The 26,705-nt window shown below is 39.7% G+C and overlaps 5 protein-coding genes across 8 annotated transcripts; 1 reads left to right on the top strand and 4 right to left on the bottom strand.

Moving 5' to 3' along the window:
* Positions 1–2,527: 2,527 nt before the first annotated feature.
* s100w (S100 calcium binding protein W) lies at positions 2,528–3,702 on the bottom strand. Its single transcript, XM_061050686.1, has 3 exons — positions 3,547–3,702; positions 3,013–3,161; positions 2,528–2,896 (listed from the first exon to the last, which is right to left on the bottom strand). The coding sequence occupies exons 2-3, from the start codon at positions 3,151–3,153 to the stop codon at positions 2,711–2,713; spliced, it is 327 nt and encodes a 108-aa protein (XP_060906669.1). The 5' UTR covers positions 3,154–3,161; positions 3,547–3,702; the 3' UTR covers positions 2,528–2,710.
* A 3,710-nt stretch (positions 3,703–7,412) lies between these two features.
* s100a10b (S100 calcium binding protein A10b) lies at positions 7,413–9,348 on the bottom strand. Its single transcript, XM_061050685.1, has 3 exons — positions 9,197–9,348; positions 7,778–7,932; positions 7,413–7,673 (listed from the first exon to the last, which is right to left on the bottom strand). The coding sequence occupies exons 2-3, from the start codon at positions 7,913–7,915 to the stop codon at positions 7,515–7,517; spliced, it is 297 nt and encodes a 98-aa protein (XP_060906668.1). The 5' UTR covers positions 7,916–7,932; positions 9,197–9,348; the 3' UTR covers positions 7,413–7,514.
* Positions 9,349–10,468: 1,120 nt separating this feature from the next.
* Positions 10,469–12,719, bottom strand: krtcap2 (keratinocyte associated protein 2). The gene is made up of 5 exons (XM_061050684.1): positions 12,563–12,719; positions 11,653–11,807; positions 11,320–11,383; positions 11,092–11,158; positions 10,469–10,980 (listed from the first exon to the last, which is right to left on the bottom strand). Exons 1-5 carry the CDS (start codon positions 12,564–12,566, stop codon positions 10,860–10,862), a joined length of 411 nt encoding a protein of 136 aa, XP_060906667.1. The 5' UTR covers positions 12,567–12,719; the 3' UTR covers positions 10,469–10,859.
* Positions 12,720–13,543: 824 nt separating this feature from the next.
* tmem107l (transmembrane protein 107 like) lies at positions 13,544–15,671 on the bottom strand. Of its 2 annotated transcripts, none has more exons than XM_061050683.1 (6): positions 15,544–15,671; positions 15,307–15,438; positions 15,107–15,174; positions 14,869–14,969; positions 14,201–14,297; positions 13,544–14,040 (listed from the first exon to the last, which is right to left on the bottom strand). In XM_061050683.1, exons 2-6 carry the CDS (start codon positions 15,391–15,393, stop codon positions 13,971–13,973), a joined length of 423 nt encoding a protein of 140 aa, XP_060906666.1. In that variant the 5' UTR covers positions 15,394–15,438; positions 15,544–15,671; the 3' UTR covers positions 13,544–13,970. The 2 variants fall into 2 exon arrangements, with proteins under 2 accessions (XP_060906666.1, XP_060906665.1); XM_061050682.1 differs by lacking the exon at positions 14,201–14,297 and adding an exon at positions 14,356–14,452 and having other exon boundaries at positions 15,544–15,670.
* Positions 15,672–16,449: 778 nt separating this feature from the next.
* On the top strand, positions 16,450–25,381 carry trim46a (tripartite motif containing 46a). Of its 3 annotated transcripts, XM_061050679.1 has the most exons (12): positions 16,450–16,755; positions 17,671–17,929; positions 18,430–18,580; positions 19,436–19,634; positions 19,721–19,867; positions 19,951–20,046; positions 20,371–20,624; positions 20,777–20,898; positions 21,780–22,109; positions 22,759–22,988; positions 23,120–23,187; positions 23,494–25,381. In XM_061050679.1, exons 1-12 carry the CDS (start codon positions 16,696–16,698, stop codon positions 23,927–23,929), a joined length of 2,352 nt encoding a protein of 783 aa, XP_060906662.1. In that variant the 5' UTR covers positions 16,450–16,695; the 3' UTR covers positions 23,930–25,381. The 3 variants fall into 3 exon arrangements, with proteins under 3 accessions (XP_060906662.1, XP_060906664.1, XP_060906663.1); XM_061050681.1 differs by lacking the exons at positions 23,120–23,187; positions 23,494–25,381 and adding an exon at positions 22,282–22,364 and having other exon boundaries at positions 22,759–22,882; XM_061050680.1 differs by lacking the exons at positions 22,759–22,988; positions 23,120–23,187; positions 23,494–25,381 and adding an exon at positions 22,282–22,738.
* Positions 25,382–26,705: the final 1,324 nt, after the last annotated feature.

Here is a 26,705-nt window from a genome sequence, read left to right as displayed (position 1 = left end):
AGAAGAACTGAACATTTGTTATTGTAGTTTTTTTTTTAAACTTCAGTATCGTCATATGCATCTTGTCATTAAATGATACAGGATATTCTAATGGCTTGACAATATATAATGTCAAAAACAACAAAAACTTATCATCTGCACCCCTCTCTCTCTTACTTCAGAATCAAATCTCTTTTTTTCTTTCTGTTTTTAACCAGCTAACACTGAAGTGAAAGATGCCATCACAACCCTTGCTAAGTTTTACAAGAAACACTTGAACGCAGACGACCAGTTGCAAAAGGAGGAGCTCATGAAGGATATCTTGGCGCTGAATGACTGCCCTGAGTTTAAAGTAAGAAACTTGTCACTTTCAGTTTACATGACATGACGTTACGATGCTCATGTACACATAACAGATTTAGTTTTTACCCTGCTTCTTCTTCAAACTTTCTGTTTAATCTACTAATCTCTCCTCTAGGCTAAAATGGAGTCTAAAATGAAGCAAAGAGGAGGGCAAGGAAGGGAGCGCTGTCATCGCAGGAGGCCTGATGGGAAGTGTGACGACCTCAGGATGTTCTGTATGCTGATGGGAAAGATGATCAAATGCGAATTGGGCAATGAAGATGATTCTGAGGATGATCAATAATGCGTGAACAGAGAATCTACTTTGAACTCCTTGGAGAATTGCCATCAGAATGTGTAAAAGCACATGGAATTGGTACAAAATAAAAATAAAAACCTGAAGTTTAATTTGATGTGGTGGGCTCTTTTATGTTTACATCACAACGATGGGAATAAGCAGAAACAAGAAATGAGCCAAACCAGACAATGACTCCCTTGTTTTGTTAACACCTATAGGTACTGTCATTCATTGTCACTTCAGTGTTGTTTCTGCCTGACTCTAGGTGTGGTTGCGTAGACTTGGAGAACAAATCTGGTAGAATAACTTGTTCTTCTTTTTCAAGACACAGAAGATGTTGTTAGAAGTTTTATCTTTAAAGCATAGAATGAGCTTATCTGACAGAGTCGTGATGAAAAGATCAATCTAATTGTATGATGATTATGACAAACTCTATCAAATCACACCAAAAGCAGCAGGATGACAGCACATAGACATTTTTTAACGTTCCTTTAAGTCATGGACAAAAACAGATATTTAGCCATGATGAAGAAACAACTAGCTACACAACAAGCTGTGCTTTTAAACTCTTTATTTTTGATTTATTTCCCATGATTTGGGCTTTTTATTTTGCAGTCTTGTCTTTGAGTATTTTCCAAACCATGAACAACTTGTCATCTTTTTTGGGGGCAGAAATGGACTTGCCAGAAAACAATTCTTCATACGCCTAATGTTATACAAAAGACAGGACATTTAAATATACTCTGCCCATGACATTAACACGTTTCATCTCTTTATTTATTTACTGGTCATAGAAGAAAAAAAACCTCTTCAATATTAAAGTGCATTAAAGAGAATGACATGCTTGTTCAGTCAATAGTCTGCTACAGGTGCTCATCTCTTTTGAACTATAAAGTACTTTGATACAGTTGCTCCACTCAGTGGAAAAACAGGAAAAGTTAAACATCAATTAATAAATTCATTTCCGTTCATGATGAAACAACTGGAGCCAAAGTGTTTTGGGGTTTTGCCTTTATGTTAACCCTTCGTATGAGAAACAAGGTAACACAATGTTTTCTACATGTGTGTAGTTCAGAAACTGAGCACTAGGTGGAGCCAAGCCCCATTTAATTGTTGGCATGTTTGTGAATGAAAGCATATTGTTTTTTAACTCTCAGCCGTCACCGTGTTTTCACAATTTTGGATTGAATTTGACCTTTTTAATGTAGTATAACGGAATATGCTAATTATATGGAAAAAAGTGTAAATAAAATGATAGATGTATCCAAATAGGAAGAGCATGTCCAAAATAGTTTCCCCTTTCACCCCTCAGTGACTTTTCTTAGGCAGTATTGTGTTTGTTAATATTGGTCCCTGAAACATTCTGTTTCATCAGTCTGAATGTAAACTGTTTCTAAACAGGCTGGAAGACTCTTTGTATAGACGGAAATCTACTTATATCATGCAAAATATAGGATAGATAAAGTTGCATTGGCTCATTCCCATTGCTTGAACTTGTGTCTTCGTGAGGAGAGATGAAGTGCTATTCAAACCTTTGAAGGGAGTTGAATATTTAATGTACATGAACATTAGAATATGAACTGATTGTCAGAGCTCTCTTTGAGATACGTCTGTAATTCATCAAACGGTTGAGAATATCGGCGGCCTGATTTATTTGAATTGTCACTAACTTTGAGAGAAAAATAGACCTGTTAGGGTCTTTAGTGAAAACCACTAGGAAGGGTAGAGCAGATATTTCCATTAAGGAAGCAGCGATAGTGATATGTGCACTGGAGAACATTGCAAGTAATGTCTGATGAATGTTTCATGAGCCCATGCTTGTTTCCTTTGACAGCAATGACACCAGATACACAACAATGACTCATGCACTGATTGCCATACACACAGGCGAGGAACACCCACAACAGCTTTAACTTCTCAGATTTTATTAATCTCATTAAGTTATGAAAGGAGACTTCTTTGAAAACCATTATACAGAGAAAGGAAGAAATGTACAGTTTGCATGCAGGTTCACAACACAAATATCACCAGTACCGTCAGCAGTCACGTATGTATTTGCCTTTTTTGAAGACATATTTGAAGGCTTTGCTGTTAGTCTTCTTCATCTTCCTGCTCTTTGCCTTTACTTTTCTTGCCACTTTTACCTTTTTTCTTTTGATAGTAGCACTTGGCGAGGTCACACACACAACGACAAAACTCTCGGAAGTTGATCTCCCCATCGTGGTTTTTATCCAGCAACTTCATGGCCTCCTCAACGTCATCAGCGTTAATGTTACCCTAGAGAATTTGTTTTTTCAGTTAAATAACAGAATACAATGTTGTTGTTGTTGTTGTTTTTTTGTTTTTTTTTTAAAAGAACACCTGAATGGTTAACAATGTGTTGGATCTCTTACTTTTAACTCCGGGCTCTGTATTTCTTTCTCCAACACCTTCTTGAGCTCTTCTTTGTTTAGCTGGCCTTTCCTGCCTTCATCATCAGCATACTCCATGAAAACATCCACTATGTTTGTGATGACCTGATCCAGACGAGCCATGGCTGAGGCTGCAGGGAAGGAAAGGGGTTAGAATTTACAGAAAGGCAGAAAGATAATAACCTTTAAAACAAAAGAGGAACAGAAATATATGTTTTCCAACACTCAGAGTTAAACAGCATGACGTGTCTTTAAAGCAGTCCATTAGAGGGATTATTTGTAAGACTAATGTTTATCGACATGAGCAGAAGATTCATAAAGTGGTTGATGAATGATTGAAGCGTCTTTTCTCTGCAGTTTAATGAAAAAAAAGCTTGAAAAATGCCCTCTCGAACTGAATCAATGAAGAAAGTGCAAGTTAACAAACATTTATAAGTATCTTTCATGTATCTATGTATCCTTCATTTCCTTCCTTTCCACCTATCCCCTACCATCTAATTTTTCATCAGTACTCACCTTGTTGTTGATGTTCACGAGGTAAAGAGCGAGATCCCGTCCGTTTGAACAGCTGTCTCCTCTGAGACTGTTTTCAGACAGTGGGAAAGCCTCCTCTTAAAGAGAGCAGAGACGTTTTCCAACACACAAAGACCAACCACAAAACACACACACACACACACACACACACACACACACACACACACACACACACACACACACACACACACACACTCACACACACTCACACACTCAGCTGTGATTCATGCAGTGGAAATGTGCCCCCGCTCCACCCAACAAGAATCAAGCATCTGTTTCAAAGCTTTAAATATAACTCTAACAAAACTTTTGGTGGAAATAATAATGTTGCTGCTCCTGTAGACATTCTGTGTTTTAGAGTGTAATCAGTGTAGTATTTCATCTAAGGTGTGGCAGTCCCCTTCATTGAGGAGTTGCTCTGTGGAGTGGAAAATTACAATGAGCAGACTTCATCCAAGCCTAAAACGATGCATTTCAGTCCCATTCCCAGTGTTTGTTCATATGGAATGTGCCTCCAGACTTGTAAATAAAATCCCAAATCAGTCCATTTATGAACTGGTTCCTGAAGTTTTGTTTACTTCTTTCATTTCATTATCAAGGATCAAAATAGAAACACATTAAATAGGGGACTAAATGATGCTATTCTTTACAGTTCAGCTTAAATGTATCTGTCAGTTGTTGCCCTTAACTACAACTCAACTAAATACAATCATCATCAGTCCTCACTATGCTGAATATGAGTCATATTTCATCCTGACGTACTCCCATTCATCCCTCTGAACTGTTACATAACTCCAAACTGCATTTTCCGTTCATCGGTTGCAAAGCAGAAGAAAGGCAGCATTTTTTCCCTCGCTCGCCCTCTCTCTCTCTCTCGCCCCTCCTGCCAAGTGCCTCTCATGGGTCAGTTCGGCATCGCCAGCCTCTCTTCCCTTTGGCCATATTACTTTCACTTATTAAAAGCTATCAGATTCTCCTCGCAGGGGAGGAAAAGGACACAGAGACGAGGGATCATGTGACGTTAATTACAAAAAAAACTTGGTCTTTCCACACTCTGCTGGTGGGAGTGTGAGTTACAGTTTCTCTGCTGGGGAGGTTCTGTACCTCTGCAGAGGTAGCTCTGCATTATGTACATCATCACTGTACTGATTGAACATGTTTTCTAAGGCAGTTTTAAAATAAAAAAAAGAATACAGCAATTAATGTGATCTCACAATGTGCCTGTATTCTCAGTTAGCCAAATTGATTGGACAAATTAAAACAGGGTTGAATCAATGAATAAAGGGATAACTAAATGTTATTTTATCAGGTATTCCATCTTGGTTATCTGGATAAAACCCCTGTTTGTGTTGTTCAAAACTTTGGCGTGGGATTTGGAAAACTTTAGTCCGAAATACGAGGATTATCCTAACAGAGGGCTGGATTGAGATTGGATTATAGAAGATAAATGTTATAAAACTTTTAAATGTGTAAATTCAAACATTTTTACTATGACACATTTTTTTTGTAATTTGCTCTTAAACTGTTAAACTGAATTTCTGCAGTCTTATTTTCAAAAGTAGTGACTATAGGGTTGATCCAGTCAATTTTTCCTTGAATAAAGGGAATAAAGGATTACTTAATCGTGGACAGCGAAATGTTGTTTCAAAGTACAAATCATTCATTCCTATAAGTTAAAGCTCCTGTGAGGAGTACATCTAATCTCTTTGTTGATTTCAGTCCTGTCAGCTCAGAAAATATAAATCTTTAATAATCAGAACCATTACTAAGGATTAAAATGTGTTCAGCGGTCAGTTCAATAGCAATAATCCACAGTGTTATACTTAACCATTATTTTTAAAAGGGTGTTGTTACACTAACATCATTACATCTATATTCTATAACACGTTTTTTTTCTGTTACAATCTCTGATTATCTGCTGGTTTTTGTTGGGACTTAATAAACTGAGAATTTTTTGTGTTTGTTTATTCCAAGCTGGGCCTCACATACCCTCTTTGAATCCAATAACCTTTACTTTCATAAAACATTGCCTTTGCCTACTCAGTGAAAAACAAGGCTAATGTGGGTGAAGGAATCCCGAGTGAACCACTTTTAAAATGTTCCCTTAGACTTTGGTGACATCTAGTGGCGGCTAGAGGACGATACATTACCCACTGTAAATAATCCCCTCTTTTTTTATGCCTATGATCAGAGGCTGACATCTTCTCCAAAACCAATATATTTAATCTGTATTTCGTGGCACCCAAAATAATTTTCTTAACTGATGGCAATGAAATCAGTACCAAATAATGAATAACCAGCACAGCACTGATAACCTTCTTGTTAGCCATTTCAAACAATGGAGCTTTATTATTTTCCTTTTTAGGATGACTCTGTGAACTTTATTGTTCTTGATACTTTCCCTCCTATGAGTCACACAGGAACCACTCTGCTGTCATTGGCAATTTTTCATTTCCTTACAGCTGACCTTCAGCTGCTCTACAGCTCCTTTTCTATTGTTCCACATGAATACCTCGTTTATTGATTTAACTGCTTTAAGTTTCCTTCTTTACATATTTGTGCAGATATAACCTTCTACTTTGATGCCGTTGCTAAAGTATACATGCCTGAAATGGAGCTCAGCGTAAGTTCAGACAGGAAGACTGGTTATATTCTTTCATAAATTCATTCATCCTTTCACTTCAACCTAAACTACTTCCTCCGTCTACCTGCTCTGGTGATCAGCTGATAATGGGCGTTTATTCTTCAAGTAATTAACCAACCAGATTCGGGCACAACCTCTCTCAACCAATCATCCTGCTGCTGCCAAATGCTAAAACAGTTCTCTCTCTCCCACAGTCATTCTGTCATATCAGGGCAACCGCTGCAACCCACCACCGCCCCAGTCACCTCCATTCCAGCTCAGCAGAGTCCAGATCCAGGCTCATCAGAGCCTACATCCTCTTCACCACCACCAGTGTCTAGACTCCATAAAGGGCTATCCTATCCTGCTGTCGGCCTCATTACTCGAAATTGTTGCACATTTATTGTTAAATAAATAATTGTTCATTCTCAATTAAGTCTCTCCTGATTGAATTCTGTTTAGCTGCTTCGACTCTATATTGGGTATGAAAGTAGTAAAAATGCCAAAGAATGTCCGTATGGTTTGTGTTAATTGTTTGTGATAGTGATTTTTTAATTTTCTATTTTTACGTTTCTTTTTGCCTCTGTCATGATGCTTTTGATGTCTTATGTGAAATGTGCGATATAAATAAACTTGCCTCGCCTTGCCTAAAACAAACTATTATGACTGTGTTGCAACAAGAAGTTATCTTTACATTTCAATTTGGTATATTTCCTTTTAATATTACTTTAAACTTTTGATACAGACATTTTTGTGCCCCTAAAATGTAGATAAAAGCTCGGGCTCCCTGCATGCCAGCTCTGTGAGCGTGACATAAAACACAGAAATGAACTTCCTGTTTGATTATTTGTCCATCACTGAATGCTCTGCAGGGCTCTTCAGCACTTTAACATTTCTTTTATCTGCTTTTTGTAACCTATTTTATTCCTACCAAAATGGAGAGAATTCAGTGTTTGTTAGTTCATGTCATGTTCAGTCTCTTTTAGCATGTGTAAACATAAAACAGAATGTCTGCCAGGGCTGCACAAGTGTGATAACAAAGGAATGTGAACACCACTTTTGTCAAAAAGAATTCACGTCAAAACCTTTCGAACCTAGTATCGCTCTAACCTCTTGTTTGTTTTACCTCAACTCCTCTCATCTCCAACAATCTCATGTCAGCTGGCAGAGAACGTATAAAACCATGTGTAAAAAGACAATCTGAATAAGGAAGTGAAACAGAAGGTAACAGCATTGTTTTACTTTTGAATCTTGCACATACTGTGACACAAAATGATTTTATAAAAAAAAGAACAACAGTATCATTATTTCCTCTAGTATTTGCTCATCACTTCTTGCCCTTCTTTTGATGGAGATTATACATCTTCTCACAAGCCAGGGAGAGGCCGGCGATCAGCGGGAGAAACTCTTCAAAATCCAACTTATCATCTTTGTTGAGGTCCAAATCCTTCATGATGCAGTCCACAAGTTTAGGATTGTTCTGGGCCTGAAAGAGAATTGGCAGGAAAGAGAAAGATGTAAAGTCAAAGTTAGATATGTAAATGGCTTTACACTGAGGATAGAGACGGAACTTCAATCAAAGATTTTTACTTTTAAGAAGCCGGGTAGCTCTGATTCAATGAGTTTTTTGAGTTCCTTCTTGCTCAAGGTCTTTCCATCACCATCCTGAACAGCATAGTGGTGAAAAGTTGTAATCAGGGTCTCCATGCAGTGTTCTAAGTGAGTCATGGCTACAGTAGCAGGTGCTGTAAAAAAAAGAACAAAAAGGATTTAGGAATTAATTACAAAGGAAAGCTGTTGTAGGTCACTGTGCAGAATGTTTTCTTACAGAGATTAAAGCTTAATATATATTAAAGTACATTATAATATAAAGAACAAAATTCATATGAAAAAAAAGCCCCTTATGAGGCTCTGGTTGCATGGTGGTTAGTGGGCGAGCCTAATGTACAGAGGCTATAGTCCTCAAAGTGGGCGGCCCAGGTTGAAATCAGGCCTGTGGCTCTTTTCCTGCATGTCATCCCCCGCTCTCTCTCTCTCTCCCTGATTTCCAACTCCACTGTCCTATCTCTCCAATAAAAGCCCAAAAATAAATATTTAAATATTTTACTTCTGTAAGATTCAAACTTTTAATGGACAATCGACACTGGGACATTTGATTATTCAATTAAAAGAAAAGAATAGGGCTGCTCAAGAAAGTGAACACAATATGGGACAGTCTTGTAATTTTCACTCCACTGCATTTATAACCTTCATGCAATAGTTATTCTGTGTATTCTGGTTATTGACATAAAGTATCCTCAACAAATAAACTGACTCGTGATGATGAATAAAGAAAGGACTTTATCTATTGTTGAATTCAACAATCCTCTTCGTAGTATGTGTACAAAAAGTATTGAGCTGCAAAAGCTATAAACTATAATAAATATATGAAAGAATGATTTTAACTGACCTACTTTACTGAATGACTTTAAGTATACTTTGGTGCTTAAGATTTCAACTTCATCTCGAGGCTGTCAGAGGAGTAAGTGGGTGTTGGTTTTTCTGGCACTCAAAGAAAATTCCTCAGCTATCACACAACATTTTCTGCCAGAAAAAGACAAACCCTTATCTCAAGGCACCTACTCTCCCTTTTCCTTTCCCTTCAGTTCACCTTTTCCTTATGAGATCTTCACAATCACGAGGCATAGAGAAATAAAACGCAAAAGAGAACAATAACGGAAGGCAGAGATAAGAGAGGACCAGTCACAAGCGTGAAGCTGTGCGTAACGCGCCAGCAACGCCTCAGTTTCCCCAAGAAAAACATGATAGCAAACCAAACCGAAAGTAGGAGAAAGGGGAAGCTTTATATTAAGTTTTTACGTCTCGAGCAAGAATAACAACCGAGGTCTCTACTGTTCTTGTTCTTGATCATTGAAAATGATCCGTATAATTCAAAATCGCACATCAGAAACGAACACGAGAAATAAACGAGAACAGATTTAAGTGTTCAAATCATTAAATTGAACTTACCAGGACACAGAAAGCAGGAACTGAAGTTTAAGAAGAGTGAAGAGTTCAGGGGCTCACTAAAAGTTTATACCAGAAACTATAGTCAGCTCGGCAACGCCCTGTAATGATGGGAGGGAGAGGGAGGGATGTGAGACAGGCGCGAGAGAGAGAGAGAGAGAGAGAGAGAGAGAGAGAGAGGGAGTGCTAATAACGTGGAGTGCAAACATACCACTCCTGCCCATGTTTTCCTACTGTGACTACAACATATAAAGAGAAGACGCTGCTATCTTTAAATGTGACGCTTTGCTTGAGACTATGATCATTTTGAAGAGTTTTTAAATGTCATCTGCTCTTTGACATGATCGGGTCCAGCCTTAGTTTATCAGGGTGGTAGGCGAGTAAACTTACAGTAAGTCATCACTCATCACAGCACATTAGAATAACACATGGGAGTATGTTGGGAAATAGAGCAAATGGGCAAGCCTGGGCAAGACTTCCTGGAAAAATGTGTGACAAAGGGATATTTTAGACTCTAATGGTGCTTTCTAATCCACTCCACACATTACCTCTAGATGCATTTTACCGAACGACACACTTTTATCTGAAATATTCAATGACTACTACTCAGATTTAACTCTGCAATGAAAACATAGACATTATTTACATATCCAACTTTTTTATTAAGTTATTTAATCTACCTGTGGGCAGCCCAGTCAAAGCTGGTTCAAGGTTAACTTTAAATACCTGAGCAGAATTCTCAAGAGTTTGCAATGAGAAACGTTTTGATTCCACCCATCACATTTATCATCCTCCTTTCATGTTTGAAGCCTTTTACCACAAACCCGTTTTCTCACTTTAAGGCCAACATTACCAAATTAAAAACTAAACTAGGGCTAATAAAAATGTCCAAGAAGAAAATATTTTTTTTTTTACAGTAAAGTCTGTGGCATACTGGCCTTCTTTTTTTTTTTTTTACCAACCCAAAGACAAGTAAAATATATTTTTTATCTGAGAAACCAGCACTGATTTCTTTCTCCACCCTGCCTTTTCAGTCATGATTTTCCATCAGCTCACAATTTTAGGATACTACCACACCCACCTGAATAAATAGACTGACATCCTCAAACGGGATACATGAGGTTTCACACACACACACACACACACACACACACACACACACACACACACACACACACACACACACACACACACACACACACACACACACACACACACACACACACACACACACACACACACACACACACACACACACACACAGAAACACTATCAGTCTTTTAAAGAGTTTAATTACAAAATGAATTAAACGACAAAAAAGAAACTTGGTGTACTGATGAATACACAAATAACATGATGGGATCTTTGAATCTCTTTGCAGCCAGTAGTGTAAAAACAGAGCAAAGGCAAAGCAAAATATTGGAATGTCTAATACCAGCGGTATTTCTCCATTGTTCAAATTTGAATAAAAAAATATAAGATAAAATAAAACAGAACTTTGATGACATACTGGTTACAGACTTTTAGAAGCCTGGACAAATACAACAAGGGATTTTTTTGTATTTAAGAGATTATACAAAAATATGCTAGCGCTGTGTTGTAGTGGCCATTAGCACTTGTGTAATATTGACTCGTTTACTGGTTGCAGATGGGCTGAACAGTTTGATCAGTTCTTCCTTTTTCCTTTGCTGGCTGCTTTGGCTGGTGTCGCTGTGGGAACAGCGGCTTGGTAGAGAGCTGCAGATACTTTGTTGATGTAGTACAGGGCGAAGAGAGAGAATATCAGGCTGGGACAGAAAAAAAAGACAAGGCAGATTAAAATATATTCAGAGGCTTTCGATAAGTGTATAAAGATGAAGAATGTAATATTTGTGATATGCAGAGGTACTTTATCATACCATGTGGTGACACAAACACGGTGCACCAGACCAGAGGCAAACAGTGACAGGCACAGGCACACAAGGACTGAAAATAAGAGATGGAATAATTAAAGTTAGCATCAGAAGCAGAATATTAAAATAAATAATAAAAACTTTAATAATCAAGACTGCTTATGTTTCAGGGAAAGCTGAGCAGCAGCATCTCTAAAGAAATACTACACAGCAGAAAAAAAGAAAGGAACTTACTCTCTGGGAATATCTTGGCTTGAAATCCCTTCCCAAAAATCAAGTTTTCCAGATTATTAAATGCCTGGAAATTAAGTTAAGGTAAAACAAACCTCAGAGAAATGTATAAATGCAAATGAGAAGGTAACCGGATACATCATTTAAGGCAGAATTTTGGGTGTAACATTTTTTTCTGGAGAATTTGTAGACAAAAGACAACAGCAGCAGCATTGGATAACTGAAAACAAAAGGCTGATTAAAACAATGCAATGCTGCAGAACCTCTTAGTTTATAGATTTGCTAAATCGATCTAAGCAGCTCAATTCATGCTAATAGGAAATGAAATTAGGATACGGTGAGGGAGCAGATAAAGAGGACTGAGCCCAGGAAACCTCCAAGGATGGTGAGCCACTCAGTAGATCCCAGCTGTTTACTGAACATCTGCATCCCAGCAAACACCAGCACTGACAGCAGACTGGACAGCACTAGAGAGGTTCCTGTGTTCACTGCTAGAGGGTCAAATAAGACAAATATAAAGAATAAAGCCTTTTAAACACAGATGGAATTGAAAGTCATCAACAAAGGTCAGACAAGTCTTCAATTGAAGAAAACGAGGCAAGTGGTATGGTGGTGTAATACAGCTTTTGGGGCCATTTTTTATATGAATTAAACTTCTTTCTCTTTTTTTTTTACTTATGCTCTGCATTAACAAAGACGCAGACATTTAAATACAATACAATTATTAGTGCAACACAGGATGTGGTAGTAAAACATTTATTGTTTAGCTAACTCATCTATAACTTCTGACAAACAAGGTATGTTTGTTTATTTAGAATAGACTTTCTACTGCATAAGTCACTCATCTATTTTACAATATAGTCCCTTTCCTTTTATTCAAGTGTACAGAGTCTATTTAAATCATTCAGCTCGATATATCGCAACGCCACGTCAGTGTTCATTCATAAACGCTTCCGACAAGTTGCTGTTAGCTTCAAGCTAAGGAATTTATTGGCCACAATGAAAAGCTCTACATACGTAATATTAATAATAAATACATGTGCATGCGTATTGTATTGTAGTAACAAATACAACAAAGAAAAACACTTTAATGCTTTACGTCACCTAAAGTAGCCGAGTATATTCCTTAACGTTAGCTTTATCTAGCTAGCCTGGACATATAAATGAACTCTTGCTCCATCTTTATGCGGCTACAGTCTTGCTTGGTGAGAGAACTTGGATAAAACATTAAAAATGCATTACATACCCATGATTCAGTTATGAATTAAAGCCCCTGCAACGACAAAAGAGATAAATTATGTGTATGTATGTTGAGCTAGCTAAAAGTCCAGCCTCTAGGAACTAAAAAACCTCAGCACCCGGACATAATGAGAAGTGAGACCAGTGGGAGGAGTCATGAGTCATGGAGGGGAGGGGCTTCAACAAAGCTGTACTGTATTCGTATTTCAGCTCTTTTTATTCGTACAGTAGAAGCTGTAACTACGTAAATGTATACTTGTATCCCTATTATATGCCTACAAGTTCATGGACAATATTGTAAGATTTATTTTCTTCTTAAAGTAATGTTCCTTACCTAAAACAATTAAAAATTTAATATTACTCAAAAACTTTCATGAAGGCATTTTTCTACTATATGACAACTTACAAAAAGTACTTTCTCAATTAACAGTTCAAACCCAGGTGAATACTTTCTAAGCCCGAGCACAAAATGACAAATGGATTGAACAACATATACTGATAAATAATTTTTTTACTGTTCTAAAAATGATCTCCAGCAAATCTTCTTAAGGAAAATATAACCAAACTAAATGTTATTACTTGTTCAATGAAAGATTTATGCCCCATTATACACTTTACAGTCATACATCATTTTTAATTTCAGCTACGTAAGGACAATTCTATAAGAAAACCCTTTTTGGCTCTTAACATTTTTGGGCATTAAAATTAACCAAACTCCTGAAGTAATAGGAAAACCTGTACAAAATATTAGAACATTCCCTTAACATCATTTAATTTGTTCCCACAGAGTTTTGTGTCTATTTAAAATACTTTTCAATAATTCTCAAATGTCCCGTAAAATATAAACTGTTGTGTTTCACTTTATTTGAACCTCTTTTGGGTGAAGACGGTGCTATTTGTAAACTGTGTGCTGTCAAAAAGATGCACTTGGGAGGCAGAACAGCCAGGAGTTGCAATTGTTCAGAGCAAAAAGAATAGACATTAACAGTTTAAGACAAAATGGTACAACATTTATTTGGAATCACAACAGTTTCCAAGACTTTCAATATAAAAATAACAGAAAGACTGTAAAAAAAAAAAAAGGTGTTCACTGAAAAATCTGCCCTCATTCCCTGAACAATGGATTAGAGAGTCATTTCTTTCCTAAAATAACCAATCTTGACATGTTCGATGAAAAGGTCACATGCTTCTCTGCATCTACTGAATCAAAATATTAAAACTTTATAAAAAATAATTTCAGACAGTTTCTTGTATGTTCCCTTGGTGTTTTTTTGTTCCAATGTATGAACATAAGTCCTTTTTTTTCAGCTCACTCCTCTGGGATCATCACTGACTCACAGACATTCAGTAGCTTCATCATTCTTGAAACAGCTGTGGGCATCTGTACCTGATGCATTTCCTGCCAAGCCTTTCTTTCATAAAGGTTTCTTCTTCAGTCCAAAAACAGCTATAAACAGGACGACCTCCACAAAAGCAGGTAGAACACTAGAGGAAGAGATGCACAGAGATAGAAATGTAGCAATTGATGACATAGCAGCATCCCTTGTATATACTATATTTGACCTAATTGTTTTTTGAGAGCCTAAAACTTTCATATCTGAAAGCTAAAGCATGCATGTATATCAACACCCCTACAAATACTAACCTGCATATGGCAAAAATCACCCAATATGTCCAGCACTCCCACTTCTCAAACACAAAGAAAGACAAGGATACGGATGCACTGCAGTGGACAGCCAATGCTGGGGGTGATATCGGTCAGGGAAAAAGCACTTAAACACTTAAAGCATTTAAACTAACCTGCAGGTGACAAGGATCCACCAGTAGATGTCACAATCCCACTGCTCAAACAGAAAGAAAAGCAGAGCCACTGTGGCACTGGCATGGACTCCTGTTGCTACATTAAAGGAGTTTGGAGTTATGGAATATTAACTGAAGAATAAACGTGCTTATTTAAGAAATAGCTTTAAGAGAGACAAAATGAGCGCTTCTGGTATCCCTCAAACCCCCGGTTGCTTATGGAAGGGAATACTTTATTCATAGCCCTATGATTTAAACACCTGGACCTGGATCAGTTATATCAATGTTTTTTGGTCTTAAGTTTTCCTCCACTTTTTTCAATCCTTTTTTTATACTTTGATTAACTCAGAGGGCTTCTCAAAGGATACTTGATATGAAACTAATTCCCTAGTTTGAGATTATCAGTAGTTGTAAGCAAAAATAAATCTCCCCTTCTGTACCAGAGCCCCTCTTCAACATCTCAGCTTTCAAGTATCATGGATCATGAAGCCACAGAGACCTTTTGAAGGATACACAGGAGACCTTGGCTGCAGTTGAACATGGACACTCCTGAGAAGAAACCAACTAACTCGATAGCAAAGAGACCGAGAGTGACTGCCAACGCCACCACCAACCTATGACAGAGAGAGAGACATAAGGCGTAAGTGTTCATGTGTCAGATTAATTCATACTGTGTGTGTGTGTGTGTGTGTGTGTGTGTGCGTGTGTGTGTGTGTGTGTGTGTGTGTGTGTTTGTCTAGTGTTTTCTTACTTTCTGTCTTCGTTCTCATATTGTTCTGGTGTGAAATCCAAAGGCAAGCAGGCCTTCACGTTGTTTTCCTGCGACACAAACATTTCAGACTGAAACACAAAACATACTTCCAACACATAATGTAGGAAACGATGGTTAATTTCTAAACGCATAACATGACTATAAACAACTAGCGTGGGTGGAAAAACATCTCTGCTTACCCTCGACCAAAAGATGGTGATAACGATGACAAGGTGAGCTATGATTGTCAGAAACCGCGCAGGGACAAGACTGCTAACAGCCGACATGATAAACAACTATTTACGTATCAGACAAAGACTTAGTGTTTCAATGTGTTTCAATTCAGTTAGATAATCTTTCCCACTAAGCACTTAGCTGAGCGTCACATGGTTGAGCTAACTCAATAAAAATAACATTTACGTCTCTGTTCCGGCAAGACGAATACCATTATTTTAGCAGTAATATTCCTACTTCAACTAATATTAACATAATCCACCAACAAAGCCAGCAGAAGATACAACGTTGTAGCGCTCAGTACACGGTTGCTACAACAACCGACAACACCAACTACAGCGCGTGCATTCTGATTTAAAGACCGGACTCAACAACAACAACATTCAAAGGTTCCGGACACGGACGACAATTGACAGAGGACCATACGTGTGTTTGTAACGCACTCGTGCCATCTAACGACCAGAGGAGAAACCTACAGTCTGTGGGAGAAACTAGGCGACAAGCAATTTGTCATGGTAGAATAACAAGCATATAAACATGGCAGAGAAAATTCAATAACACCCAGCGATGTTCCCTGTTAAAAACTATATACATTTTGGCTGTAGGATTTAAAAATAAATAAGGGTAGTTTCACAAAACTGCATGGATTGAACAGGTATTATAGTTTAATTGTAGTTAATGGGGCTGCAGAAGTTGACAAATAAGCATACTATACAAATAATGTTCTCATGTAATACCTCAAAGGCCAGCAATCTACCATCTTCTCAGTCATCGTCCAGTCTGGAGGTGATAGTCTAACCCAGGGATGGGCAACTTTGGCCACAGCAAGGGCCACATTCGTTTAATTCCCACTGCCAGAGGGCCAAACTGTAGGATACAAAAACGAATACAGTCGATTATGTCTCAAAATATACCAGTGATCAAATATTATTAAGGACATATTTCTGGTTTTCATGATTTCATGGCAGATTTTGTCACGTTTTCCAATTAATCGACATGTAAAAATTGACCCGAGGGCCACTTTGAGGGTTGATGAGGGCCGCATGTGGACCCCGGGCCGCCAGTTGCCCACCCCTGGTCTAGCCAGACCCCCTAATCCCCCCCCTCCCCATTATTTCTACGATAGCTCGAATCGGTGCTTCGAGAAAGACAGCAAAAAAAATCAGTGTGTGCGCACCAGTATCCAGTACTGGCACCAGCACACACCAAGGGAGGAAAACAACCGACAGATTATCTGTCGGTTGTCTGGGCATATTCCCTTATTTCCCTCGGTAAGATTTACAGAACCTGTCCCCCGGTTCTCAAGCATAAGGGCTTTACTCGTTCTTCCACAAAGAGGCTGACACCGTGGAGAGATGGCAGAAGAGGAGTTACAAACATTTACCTCTATCATGGACGCGTTGGTTCGCATTAGTGTAAGTACGACGTTCATTTTATCATTTCAACCATGTGAGCCTAATTTATTTCTCTCTCCTTCCATCTCAGTGTGACATTTTCCATATTCTTTCTCAGCCCATTTAAATCACAGGTTGCGCCTGTAATGAAGGAATGTGAGGCTGTTTATTCTGTCAAACATTTTTTTTTTTTTTTTTTGGCATCTATTCAATCAAATATATTTTTTAGCAATGGGTCGAGCACCGTGGGGTGGAACCATACATGAAAGCAAGGCCACAAATAGCACATATAGGCCAAACAGATAAAGCTTTGGCTATCAGATGGTTAACATTTTTGAATTATGTCTGTTAGCATTTAGCTCCAGAAGCCCGTGGTAGCATCGAAATGGTTTATGTGCCGGACACGGTGAGAGAAGGGATGATGCGCGTTGTCATAGAAACGGGATGCTGCGTTTAGTAGATGCTACACTGGGAAAGGGCCTACATAACCAGTAAAACCACACAAGTCAATAAATTACTATATCAAATTGAGAGCTGTGTTTATCATATTTTACTTGATTTGAAAATGCTTCACCACACACTGTAAATGGTTTCATATCTCGTTTAGCAAACCACGGTATCGTCCTCCAGAGTGTGCTAAGCTAATTCTGCATCTTTATTTTTTCAAGCTGTTAAGAAACTAGCTAACATCTTAAGTAAGGGATGTATGTTTTCTTCCGCATTGGCCCTCCCTGTGCTCTCAATACAACATCAGTCCACGTAACCAGTGTCAGCTGCAGTTCCCCTTCTCACTCCTGACACCTACACATCTCATACAGTTTTTTTTTTTAGGTCATAGAAGGCTCAAAATAAAAAGAACAGTGTTTCTTTGTTTACTCTTGTGACTCAGCCTTTGCACAGTTCTCTTCACTAAGTTCCCTTTTTGAACCACTGCAGTCCAACATGAAGAGTATGGAAAAGGAGCTGCATTGCCGGGTATGTGATGAAATGGTGAAGCAGCCCATCCTCCTGCCCTGCCAGCACAGCGTGTGTCTGCTATGTGCAGCTGAGGTCTTGGTACATAAAGGTTACCCTCCTCCGGATCTCCCTCCGGAGCCAAACTCACCGGTCTCCACTCCGAACACCCGCTCTCCACGACAGGCCTGCAGACCCGCACCTAGGACCCCTGACCGCCTGGAACGTGTCCTCAGAACAGGTAGGGGGATGATGTGATGATTTTATAACAGGAATGAGCATACGTTATTGGCTCTTTTTGTGTCATGATTTTAGTTCTGAGACATTTAAGAGTGACATCATCATTTAAATGCAATGATGATACCATGATATGATATCACTGTCCTCTTTGAGTCTGAGATTTACAGTATTTTGATATTGTATCCCCCCATACATCCAGAGATGATGTACGCAGTCATCTCATGTCTTATACATGTGCATGTAGAGCAAAGCCACATACGCAGAGTTGAGTATGTAAGTAGCTGTCATGCAGGTGCATTTTAAAGTGTGGGTAAGCAAATAGTGTTTTGTGCAGTGAAATAACCCCTCTTTTTCACCATGTGCTATAACATTTAGGGACAAAAAGAATTCTCCTATTAACGTTTTCTCCATTTCTCTATACTGTGTCCATCCTCACCTTTTCTTCCTCTATATCCCTTCTTTCTTCACCTCCATTCCTCTACACCTGTGTCCTTCTCCTAGTGTGCGGCACATACCCAGGGCGGAGGCGGAAGGACGCCGCCCCTCCCCCCATGCTGTTCCCATGTCCATCCTGTCAAGAGGACGTGGAGCTTGGAGAAAAAGGCCTGACAGACTGCCTCCGCAACCTCACTCTGGAGCGCATCGTGGAGCGGTATGTGTGCACACAAACGCCATGAATACACTCTAACACAAAGAACCGCTGGCAAAATCAGGTGTCGTCAATGCTGAAACTGCTGTCTCAAATGTGAATCATAAACAAGGAAAGCTGATTAGTAGTAAAATAAAGATAGTAATCAAGGTTTTTATAAAAAAAAAAAAATCTCTTGACCAGTCATGCGGGCATTGAGGAGAGGCAGAATATAAGCCAAGTCAATACTTTTTTTTATATATGAGACAGGAAATCTTTTGCTCAATTAAGTAATTCAGTAATGAATGTTTCCTTTTCTCCTGATCCAGGGCTCAACCTGATTTTAGGCACAGCTTCAAATCTGCAGTGTACTCTTGGATCAGAACTGAATCAGATTCACCAAACTTTTGTTGAGGAACTTTGGAGCGAAAGACTTGTCATCCCTTTAATGTTAATCATCTCCTTCTCTTATCAGTTCAAATAGTGAAGATCAAAGCTAGAGGAGCTATTTAAAAAAAAAAAAAAAAAAGAAGTGCACTGAGATGGGGAGAGAGAGTTATGGGGAGAAGCAGTTTCCCAGTTTCACACGCAGCAGTTTGATGAGTGCAGCTGCTCCCTCCCCAGGCTGTGGTTGTGTTGGTCAGGAAAGTGTGACGGTGCATGTTTTACTGCGCAGGATGCACTAACAAGGCAGCTGCTGGTGATGTATCCAGGTCATGCTGTTCAAAATTTCAACTCCTTATTACAAAAAAGAAAGCAGGGCAAGCTGGGATGAGCTCAATCTCCCCTTCCATAAGTTTAAAGCACTCTTTTTCGTCATGCTACAGAGTTTGCTGTAACCCTTTCCCTTTCTCCTCAAAACCTTTGTGTGCCCTTTAGGTACAGGCAGACTATCAGTCTGGGCAGTGTGGCCATCATGTGTGGTTTCTGTAAGCCTCCTCATTCTCTGGAGGCCACCAAGGGCTGCGCCGACTGCAAGTCCAACTTCTGCAACGAATGTTTCAAACTCTACCACCCGTGGGGAACCCCTCGAGCTCAGCACGAACACATTCTACCCACCAACAACTTTCGTCCAAAGGTTTGTCTCCTTATGTGTTCTGTGAATCAAATACATCAGCTTCCTCTATTCCTTTCGTTGCACCTTTATCCTCTTTTGTGCTCTAGGTCTTAACGTGCGCAGAGCATGAGCAGGAGAAGATGCAGTGGTATTGTCGTAACTGCCAGAGGTTGCTGTGCCCGCTTTGTAAGCTTCGCCGTGTCCACCATGGACACAAAGTGTTGCCCATAGCGCAGGCTTACCAGGCCCTCAAGGTGAGTTTGTGTTTAGTTGTTTTGGACTGTTTTAATCTGATGATTGCAGCTTTGAGGTGTCAACTTTTGATGTGTTCTTCCAGGAAAAAGTCACCAAGGAAATGAACTTCATACTGGCCAACCAGGAGACTATACAGAGTCAGATTACTCAACTGGAAGCTGCAATCAAACAGATGGAGGTGAAGCATCTTCACTTCTGTTTTGCACCTTGTCTGCTTTGTATAACATATGTTGTTCAGGCTCAACTTTTAACATAATAACAACAACATAATATAAACTCCTTTTTTATCATCCTTTATACAATGGAAATCCTTCACCAGCCATTTCAGTTTAACCACTGCTGCAACTGAGGTGGCTCTTAATATGAGTGGGACCTCTAGAGGCCTATGACTCAACTGCAATGGCACTGTGTTTTGATTCCTTATCTATTATTATATTTTCAACCAGCAACAACGGTTTTCACACTCTTTCTCCAATTCCGCCTCATCTTTGTCTCTCTCCAGGCAAACAGCACAGTGGCTCTGCGTCAGCTCACCCACTGTATCAGAGAGCTGGGAGCAGCAGTAGCCGAGCGTCAGGGGACCCTGGCTCTGGCCCTGGAGGGATCCCGCAGCAGGAGGGAGGACGCCCTGTCTGCGCAGGTCTCAGAGAGGCGAGGCCTGCTGGAGCATGCGGGCCTGATGGCTTATACACAGGAACTGCTGAAGGAGACTGATGCACCCTGTTTTGTACTGGCTGCCAGAGTCACTCACAACAGGTAACACACACACTTCTGCATCTGAATCTTCTTTGTAGTTCTAATAATTTGCTCGGCCCCTGCTTCATTTCTGTTCTCCTATTAATTAATTTTTTTCCACCACTTTCTGCTTCCTTTTGTATTCATCTTCTCTTTGTGTTTTCTCCCGTGAGGCTTGTGAAGGCCATAGAACACCTCCAGTGTTTGTCTCCCTCTGCTGATCCCTGCTTCAGACATTTTCACCTCGATGCATCCAAGGAGGTGAAGCTCATCCAAGGCTTGGAGTTCATACGTGGTATGATTATTTGTTTCCACAAACTGAATAAAGTAAAAGTGAAATAATGATTAATTGATGTTTATTGTATTACAGTTAGTTCTGAACATTTACTTTAAATTGGACAAGAGGCATTCTACGAGTCCTGAGGTAAAGAGCACAACAGCTCAGGGGCTTTAAACTTTAGGAATGACTCTTCTTCAGGTGTTTTAAACAGCATTTGTTCACAAAGCAACCTATATCAAACAATTAATCTTACAGCAAACAGGGAATGTCCAGATTTTTAAAAACCTTGCATGGCTAAAATTGACATTTTTCATTAAATAGAATTAACCTCAAATTGTAACCTGCAGACAAACACAAAGTAGCATAAAGGCAGACAAATGTTTATGAGTTGCTTAGTAACAGTCAGAAACAGGGGGAAGAGGGGAAATCCTGGTTTACATTCTCTTATTGTGAGACATGCTGATGGATTATCTTCTTTGGTTTGATCTTGTGCGACTCACACACATGTATCTGAAATACACACATGCACTAAAGAGACATATGGCCCTGTGTTCATGGAGAGATATCAGAGTAGGGCTACTACAAAGTGAGCACACCAGAGCTGTTGGGGTTTGTTACCTTGCTCAAGGACACTGGAAAATAGACCTGGCACCTCTCCAGTAACCAGACCAACTTCCATACTTTGGTCCTGGTGTTGTATTAAAGCAATATCCCACTCAAGGTTGTGCTGCTGTACTGGATATCAACATGAGAGTAATAATCGTCTTCTATCGGCATGTAGCCTTGTGCTTGAGACCGCATCCAAGCCATGACAATATTCAAAACGTATAGCAGGACTCTCTCTTGTGTGATATTGCTTGATGAACGTTACCTGCCTGTCTCTGTCTCTTTCATAGCCCCGATGGCCCCAGTCATAGACACACAGAAGACGCTTGCCTATGATCAGCTTTTTCTGTGCTGGCGCCTCCCCCAGGACTCGGCCCCAGCTTGGCACTTCTCCGTGGAGTACCAGCGGCGAGCGGGAGGAGCCGCACCCACATGGGGCGGCATCAGATCCCCTAATGCTGCAACATCGTGGCTACGTCTGGATGAGGTGAGAGGGACGAGTGCTGTGGTTGACCGGCTGCAGATGGACAGCGTGTATGTGCTCAGGGTGAGAGGCTGCAACAAGGCCGGGTTTGGAGAGTACAGTGAGGATGTTTACCTCCAGACTCCACCAGCACCTGGTAAGATACAAATATTTATTATAGAACATACTAAATATATATTTCCTTCATTTCAAAAATATCTTCTTTCTTTGTTGGATTCTTTTTCACATTCTTGCCATTTTTCGGTTGATTGACTACTAATCTGTTTGTTCTCCCAATCCCTTCATTCCTACTTCATTTTAATTTCTAGTTGCACCAAACCTTTCCTTTTTTGTTCTGCATTCCAGTTTCATCCCTGTCAGACATTTTCAACATCCATACTTCTTGATTCAGGTTTGTCATCCATTCCAAAGCGAAATAGTTTTTCCTTTGCATGTTTGTCCGTCGTTTCTTTTGCTGCTCTTCTTAACAATCCTTATTTCACCAAATGCTTCTCGAAAGGAATTATCTGATTGGTTAAAACATAATGTTCATAAAGCGATTGTTAAGTCTGTTTCTCTTATTTCCTCTTCCTGATAAAACAACCTTCTCCTGCTTTTTCTCTCAGATTTACTTCTATGATCTGCCTCTTTATATGTGACCTCCCCTCACTCTTCTTCAGCTCTACTTGCATTCGATCAATTGTACCAGAATTAGGACCCCCCCCCCCCCTTACTCTGTCCTCATTACATCTTCTGTTTTACTCCCCCTTTCCCCCCCGGTATGCCTCTTTTCCCCGTCCTCTCAGTGTTGAGTTTCTCTTTGGATTCACGCTGGGGGCTGCATGCTGACAGGTTGGCACTGGGAAGAGGCCAAACCTACGCCCGCAGTGTGCCAGGCCTCTCCCTCCTTCAGGCAGCCGACCGCACACTAACTTCCTGCCACTTGACCTCAGACCTTCTGGTCGCTGACGTGGCTGTCACTCAAGGGAGACACTACTGGGCATGTTCTGTGGAGCCTGGGTCCTACCTGGTCAAGGTGAATGGAATGCTTGTCCTTTGTTTTTTTTTATTATTTTGTGTTGTACAGATTCAATTAGCTTGTAACACGGTGAAGAAGAGAATGGATGAGCGTGATCAAAGCTTTCTGTATCTCTCTCTAAATCTCAGGTGGGAGTAGGGCAGGAGGTTAAGCTACAAGAGTGGTTTCATCTCCCCCAGGACATGACAAGCCCTCGGTAACTAAGTCTTACATTTTTCAAACATAGACCCTAATGCTATGTAGTGAGAACAGTTCAACAGAGGTATGGGGAAGAGCGTGAGCACAGAGGGAAAGTTTCTAAAGGGAAGGACTCAGATGTTTCTCCATTTTCACATATTACTACTTTTTTTTTTTAGTTTACATGGATTGTTTTGCTTTAAAAAAAATGTCAGAGGGTATAAATTACAAAGGTTACTGTCATTAAGATGGAAATAAAGAATTGCTTATAGAATGTTTTAACAGGTTTTCCTTATCTCTATTTTTTTTTAACACCTCCCCTCAGCTGTGACCCGGACAGCGGCCATGATAGTGGGGCAGAGGATGGCCAGGACTCTCCTCCCTTTTGCTTTCTCACAATAGGCATGGGCAAGATCCTGCTTCCTCAGGGACTAAGTCACAGCCAGAGCCAGTCGGAGGGAGGACTGCACTCCCACGGTAGCAGCCACAGTAACCTCCCTCACCATTATACCGCTCCTCTTCCACCTCGACTTGGCGTTTGTCTGGACTGTGACAAAGGACGTGTCACCTTCTATGATGCCCACTCGTTGAGGATCCTGTGGGAGGGACATTTGGATTGTTCGGCTCCCGTGTGTCCGGCCTTCTGCTTCATTGGCGGGGGGGCCCTGCAGCTTCAGGACCTTGTGGCCAATCAGACTAACGAGGAGCTGCCGCCTCGGAGGGTTACTATCCAAACACGTGCAACTAATCGCAGCAAATAAACCGCAGTGAGACGGCAGTTTAAAGGAAAAGGTTCATGTTTTCATGTCTGAGTCAAAGGTGGTTTAAATTCACCATTTCACCTGAGTTGATAATAATTGCCTTGACACTGTCGAACTTCTACTTGATAAAACTATCAAAGCTAAATATTGTTAAGGTTTATCCTTTGATTGTGATTCTTCAAACCTTTTGCACTTAGCCTGATAATCTCAAATCACTCTCTTTGGCTTTTTTTTTTTTTTTTATGTTCAACATGTACGCCTGCTTTCTTTTTCCTGGACTTTGAAATGCTCCAACGGACATAGTGGCTGAAGGGACTTTAGACTATGCAGAATTCTGTTGACGGGTGGAGTCGAGCACCTCTATAACAGAGTAAAACATTAATTAGCAATATTTTTAAAAAAAATCTGCCCTCCATTTACTCTTTATTTGTCCTAGAATGACAGAACAATAAGCGTTGCATGCAATGAAACTAGGATTCATAAGTGACATACTCTTTATGCAGATAAGCGTCTGTAGCTCTGTAAAAGCGCCTCAAATGTACTGTATGTCCAATTTTATATCTTCACTTTTTTATATAGCCTAAAAAGAGTTTACAATAGTTTGAGTTAAAGAATGTGGATATACATACATGAGCTGTTGAATCGTAAAGTACTGTCATGTCAGGATCACGTGTCTCGGTGTCTGAACACTTCAGTTGGTAATTAACAGAGTTGCTGTTTTGCATTTCAAGAAAAAGGATTCGTGGCAAACATCACAGTTGAATCTTTCTTTTTTATCAAAGTGAAGAAAAAAAAAGGTTTTGAGGATTGATTTCTGATATTGATGTTTGGCTCAAAAAACATGTGAATACATTACAATGTTTTACATTTTGCTGAGGGCTGATGGCCTACCTGTCTGGTAATGAACTGTGTTGTAAACAGAATAAGATGTGACGTTTAAGAAAGTACTAACTGAAGCAAGTTACAGCAAAAAAAGGTCTATCTCTATTATGAGCTTTGGTTGACTTTTAATTTGTTTTTGTTTTTTTTATAGCTTTTGGTTTTACTACTGAACTCACAGATGCTCATTTACTCATAAGCTGATTTAAAGTCATTTAGGGGAATGTAACAGCGCAGTCCTGAATCATTTCAATGCAAGAGAATGTCAACATCTTACCAAATGGACTGGCTCTGTATGCATTTTGAAATATACTATGAATCTACAGTATGGTGCGTTTGTTTGTGAATGTGAGCTCTGGCTGGGACTTTTATGCTTTCTGTTGCTTTTTTGTGTGAGTGACCTGTTTTGAATGGCACATCTAACCTCTGCTTGTGTTAGAGCACAGCACATGAATGAGTTTAGACTGTAGCATCCCAGTACTCAGAATCTTTTCATTTAGGTTTAGCCATGCTGGCAGAATGTTTCTTTTGATGTCATGATGAAAAACAATAAATAAACAACTGCTAACTGTACTATGGAGTTACTTTTTGTCAGTGATAACAACACTGTTTTCATGCCCTACAGACAAAAAGATCAACTGTGGGCATAATTGACACGTGCTGTAAATTTGCCACATGTTTATTTACTGTAAACAGCAGGTACAAAACTCTTTGTGTGATGACAAAAACAGACTCTCCGTGTTTAAATGTCAAGGAAAAACTGATGTCTCTATGAGTGTATGGTGCCCGCCTGCATGTAAGGGCAAGCGTGCCTTTAATCACCCGAGTGTGCCAAAGCTACATGAACATACAAATAGGATCTTTTGTGCCACAGGGCTTATTCATAATCAACTTATTTAGTTCTGTGCCAGGACACACCTCATCTGACACCTGATACTGAACAACATCAGTGTGCATGGTGTGGGTGTTCAGTAGGTGAGCCAGTTGGACCAGATATTCAAACACTGTTTTTTTAACAGGTTGTCACCCAGACAGGGTTAGGGTTAGGGTTTGTGACAAACAGGAATGTTCCCCAGAGTTGTGCAACACCTGAACTGTCATGCGTTTGTAATTGTTTTCGTCCATGGACAGGAACATGTAATAAAAACAGAGCTTGTTTGTCTGCTGCTAGGACTTTTGCAATGATGAAAATCGCCACTAGGGGGCGACATTGTTTGCGCTTTGGTGATTATACCTCTGTCTTCTGTTTTAAGAAAAAGGTTAGTCAGCAACAGGTGCACAATGTGTCAACACTGACTTGTCTGGTCACAAATCTGTGATGACGGGTCAAATATTACACGGTAAGTCTTTTCAGCTTCTGTTTGGTCCCTCTGAGTCAATGGCTGCGCTGTTCTCTACTTCAAATATATTTCTCTCCTTTTCGTGTCTCTTCCTATATTTCCTCATGCTTCTATCCATGCACAATGAGTATAACAGTAAATGCACTTTTGGCATAATTATAGAAAAATTTAGTAATTTAAACTTGACTTGAAAACATCTGTAAGTTTCCTATGAAGTACAATTATACGTTGAATTTACACAAATACTTATTAACCTGTAGTACAAAAAGTAGGGGAAAATGTTCACAAAAGAACACTTCCCACACAAAGTCAAAATAAAAAAAACTTAAGGATAGGTCTGATCCTAGTGAGGTTGCATCACTGCTTAGTTACAGCTCAGTTGAGTTTACTCATGTTTACCCGACAGAGCTCCTCCCCATTCTAGTTAAGCCCAGCTTGTCTGTGTGTTTGCACGCAAGCTTGTTGTGGTGTGAAATTAACCTGAATTTCAAACTGAAATTTGTTGTGAAACTTTTTTTACCCTTGATTCATTTCCAACAATATGTTCTCATTAGATA

The sequence above is a fragment of the Labrus mixtus genome, chromosome 11 (genome assembly GCF_963584025.1).
Source record: "Labrus mixtus chromosome 11, fLabMix1.1, whole genome shotgun sequence".
In the NCBI taxonomy this organism is placed as follows: domain Eukaryota; kingdom Metazoa; phylum Chordata; class Actinopteri; order Labriformes; family Labridae; genus Labrus; species Labrus mixtus.
The sequence above is the reverse complement of the archived record's forward strand: the minus strand, read 5'-3'. Positions and strand labels throughout refer to the sequence as shown.

Coding starts and splice junctions, on each gene's coding strand:
- tmem107l (XM_061050683.1), bottom strand. CDS start 15,393: ATGTCGGCTGTTAGCAGTCTTGTCCCTGCGCGGTTTCTGACAATCATA. Junction 14,970..15,106: donor TATGAGAACGAAGACAGAAA/GTAAGAAAACAC, acceptor TCTCTGTCATAG/GTTGGTGGTGGCGTTGGCAG. Junction 14,298..14,868: donor CTGCAGCCAAGGTCTCCTGT/GTATCCTTCAAA, acceptor TATCACCCCCAG/CATTGGCTGTCCACTGCAGT.
- trim46a (XM_061050679.1), top strand. CDS start 16,696: ATGGCAGAAGAGGAGTTACAAACATTTACCTCTATCATGGACGCGTTG. Junction 20,047..20,370: donor CTGCAATCAAACAGATGGAG/GTGAAGCATCTT, acceptor GTCTCTCTCCAG/GCAAACAGCACAGTGGCTCT. Junction 22,110..22,758: donor CCAGACTCCACCAGCACCTG/GTAAGATACAAA, acceptor CCGTCCTCTCAG/TGTTGAGTTTCTCTTTGGAT.
- krtcap2 (XM_061050684.1), bottom strand. Junction 11,384..11,652: donor TCTTTATCTGCTCCCTCACC/GTATCCTAATTT, acceptor CTTAATTTCCAG/GCATTTAATAATCTGGAAAA. Junction 11,159..11,319: donor AGCCAAGATATTCCCAGAGA/GTAAGTTCCTTT, acceptor TCTTATTTTCAG/TCCTTGTGTGCCTGTGCCTG.
- s100a10b (XM_061050685.1), bottom strand. CDS start 7,915: ATGACTCACTTAGAACACTGCATGGAGACCCTGATTACAACTTTTCAC. Junction 7,674..7,777: donor AGCTACCCGGCTTCTTAAAA/GTAAAAATCTTT, acceptor ATTCTCTTTCAG/GCCCAGAACAATCCTAAACT.
- s100w (XM_061050686.1), bottom strand. CDS start 3,153: ATGGCTCGTCTGGATCAGGTCATCACAAACATAGTGGATGTTTTCATG. Junction 2,897..3,012: donor TACAGAGCCCGGAGTTAAAA/GTAAGAGATCCA, acceptor CAAATTCTCTAG/GGTAACATTAACGCTGATGA.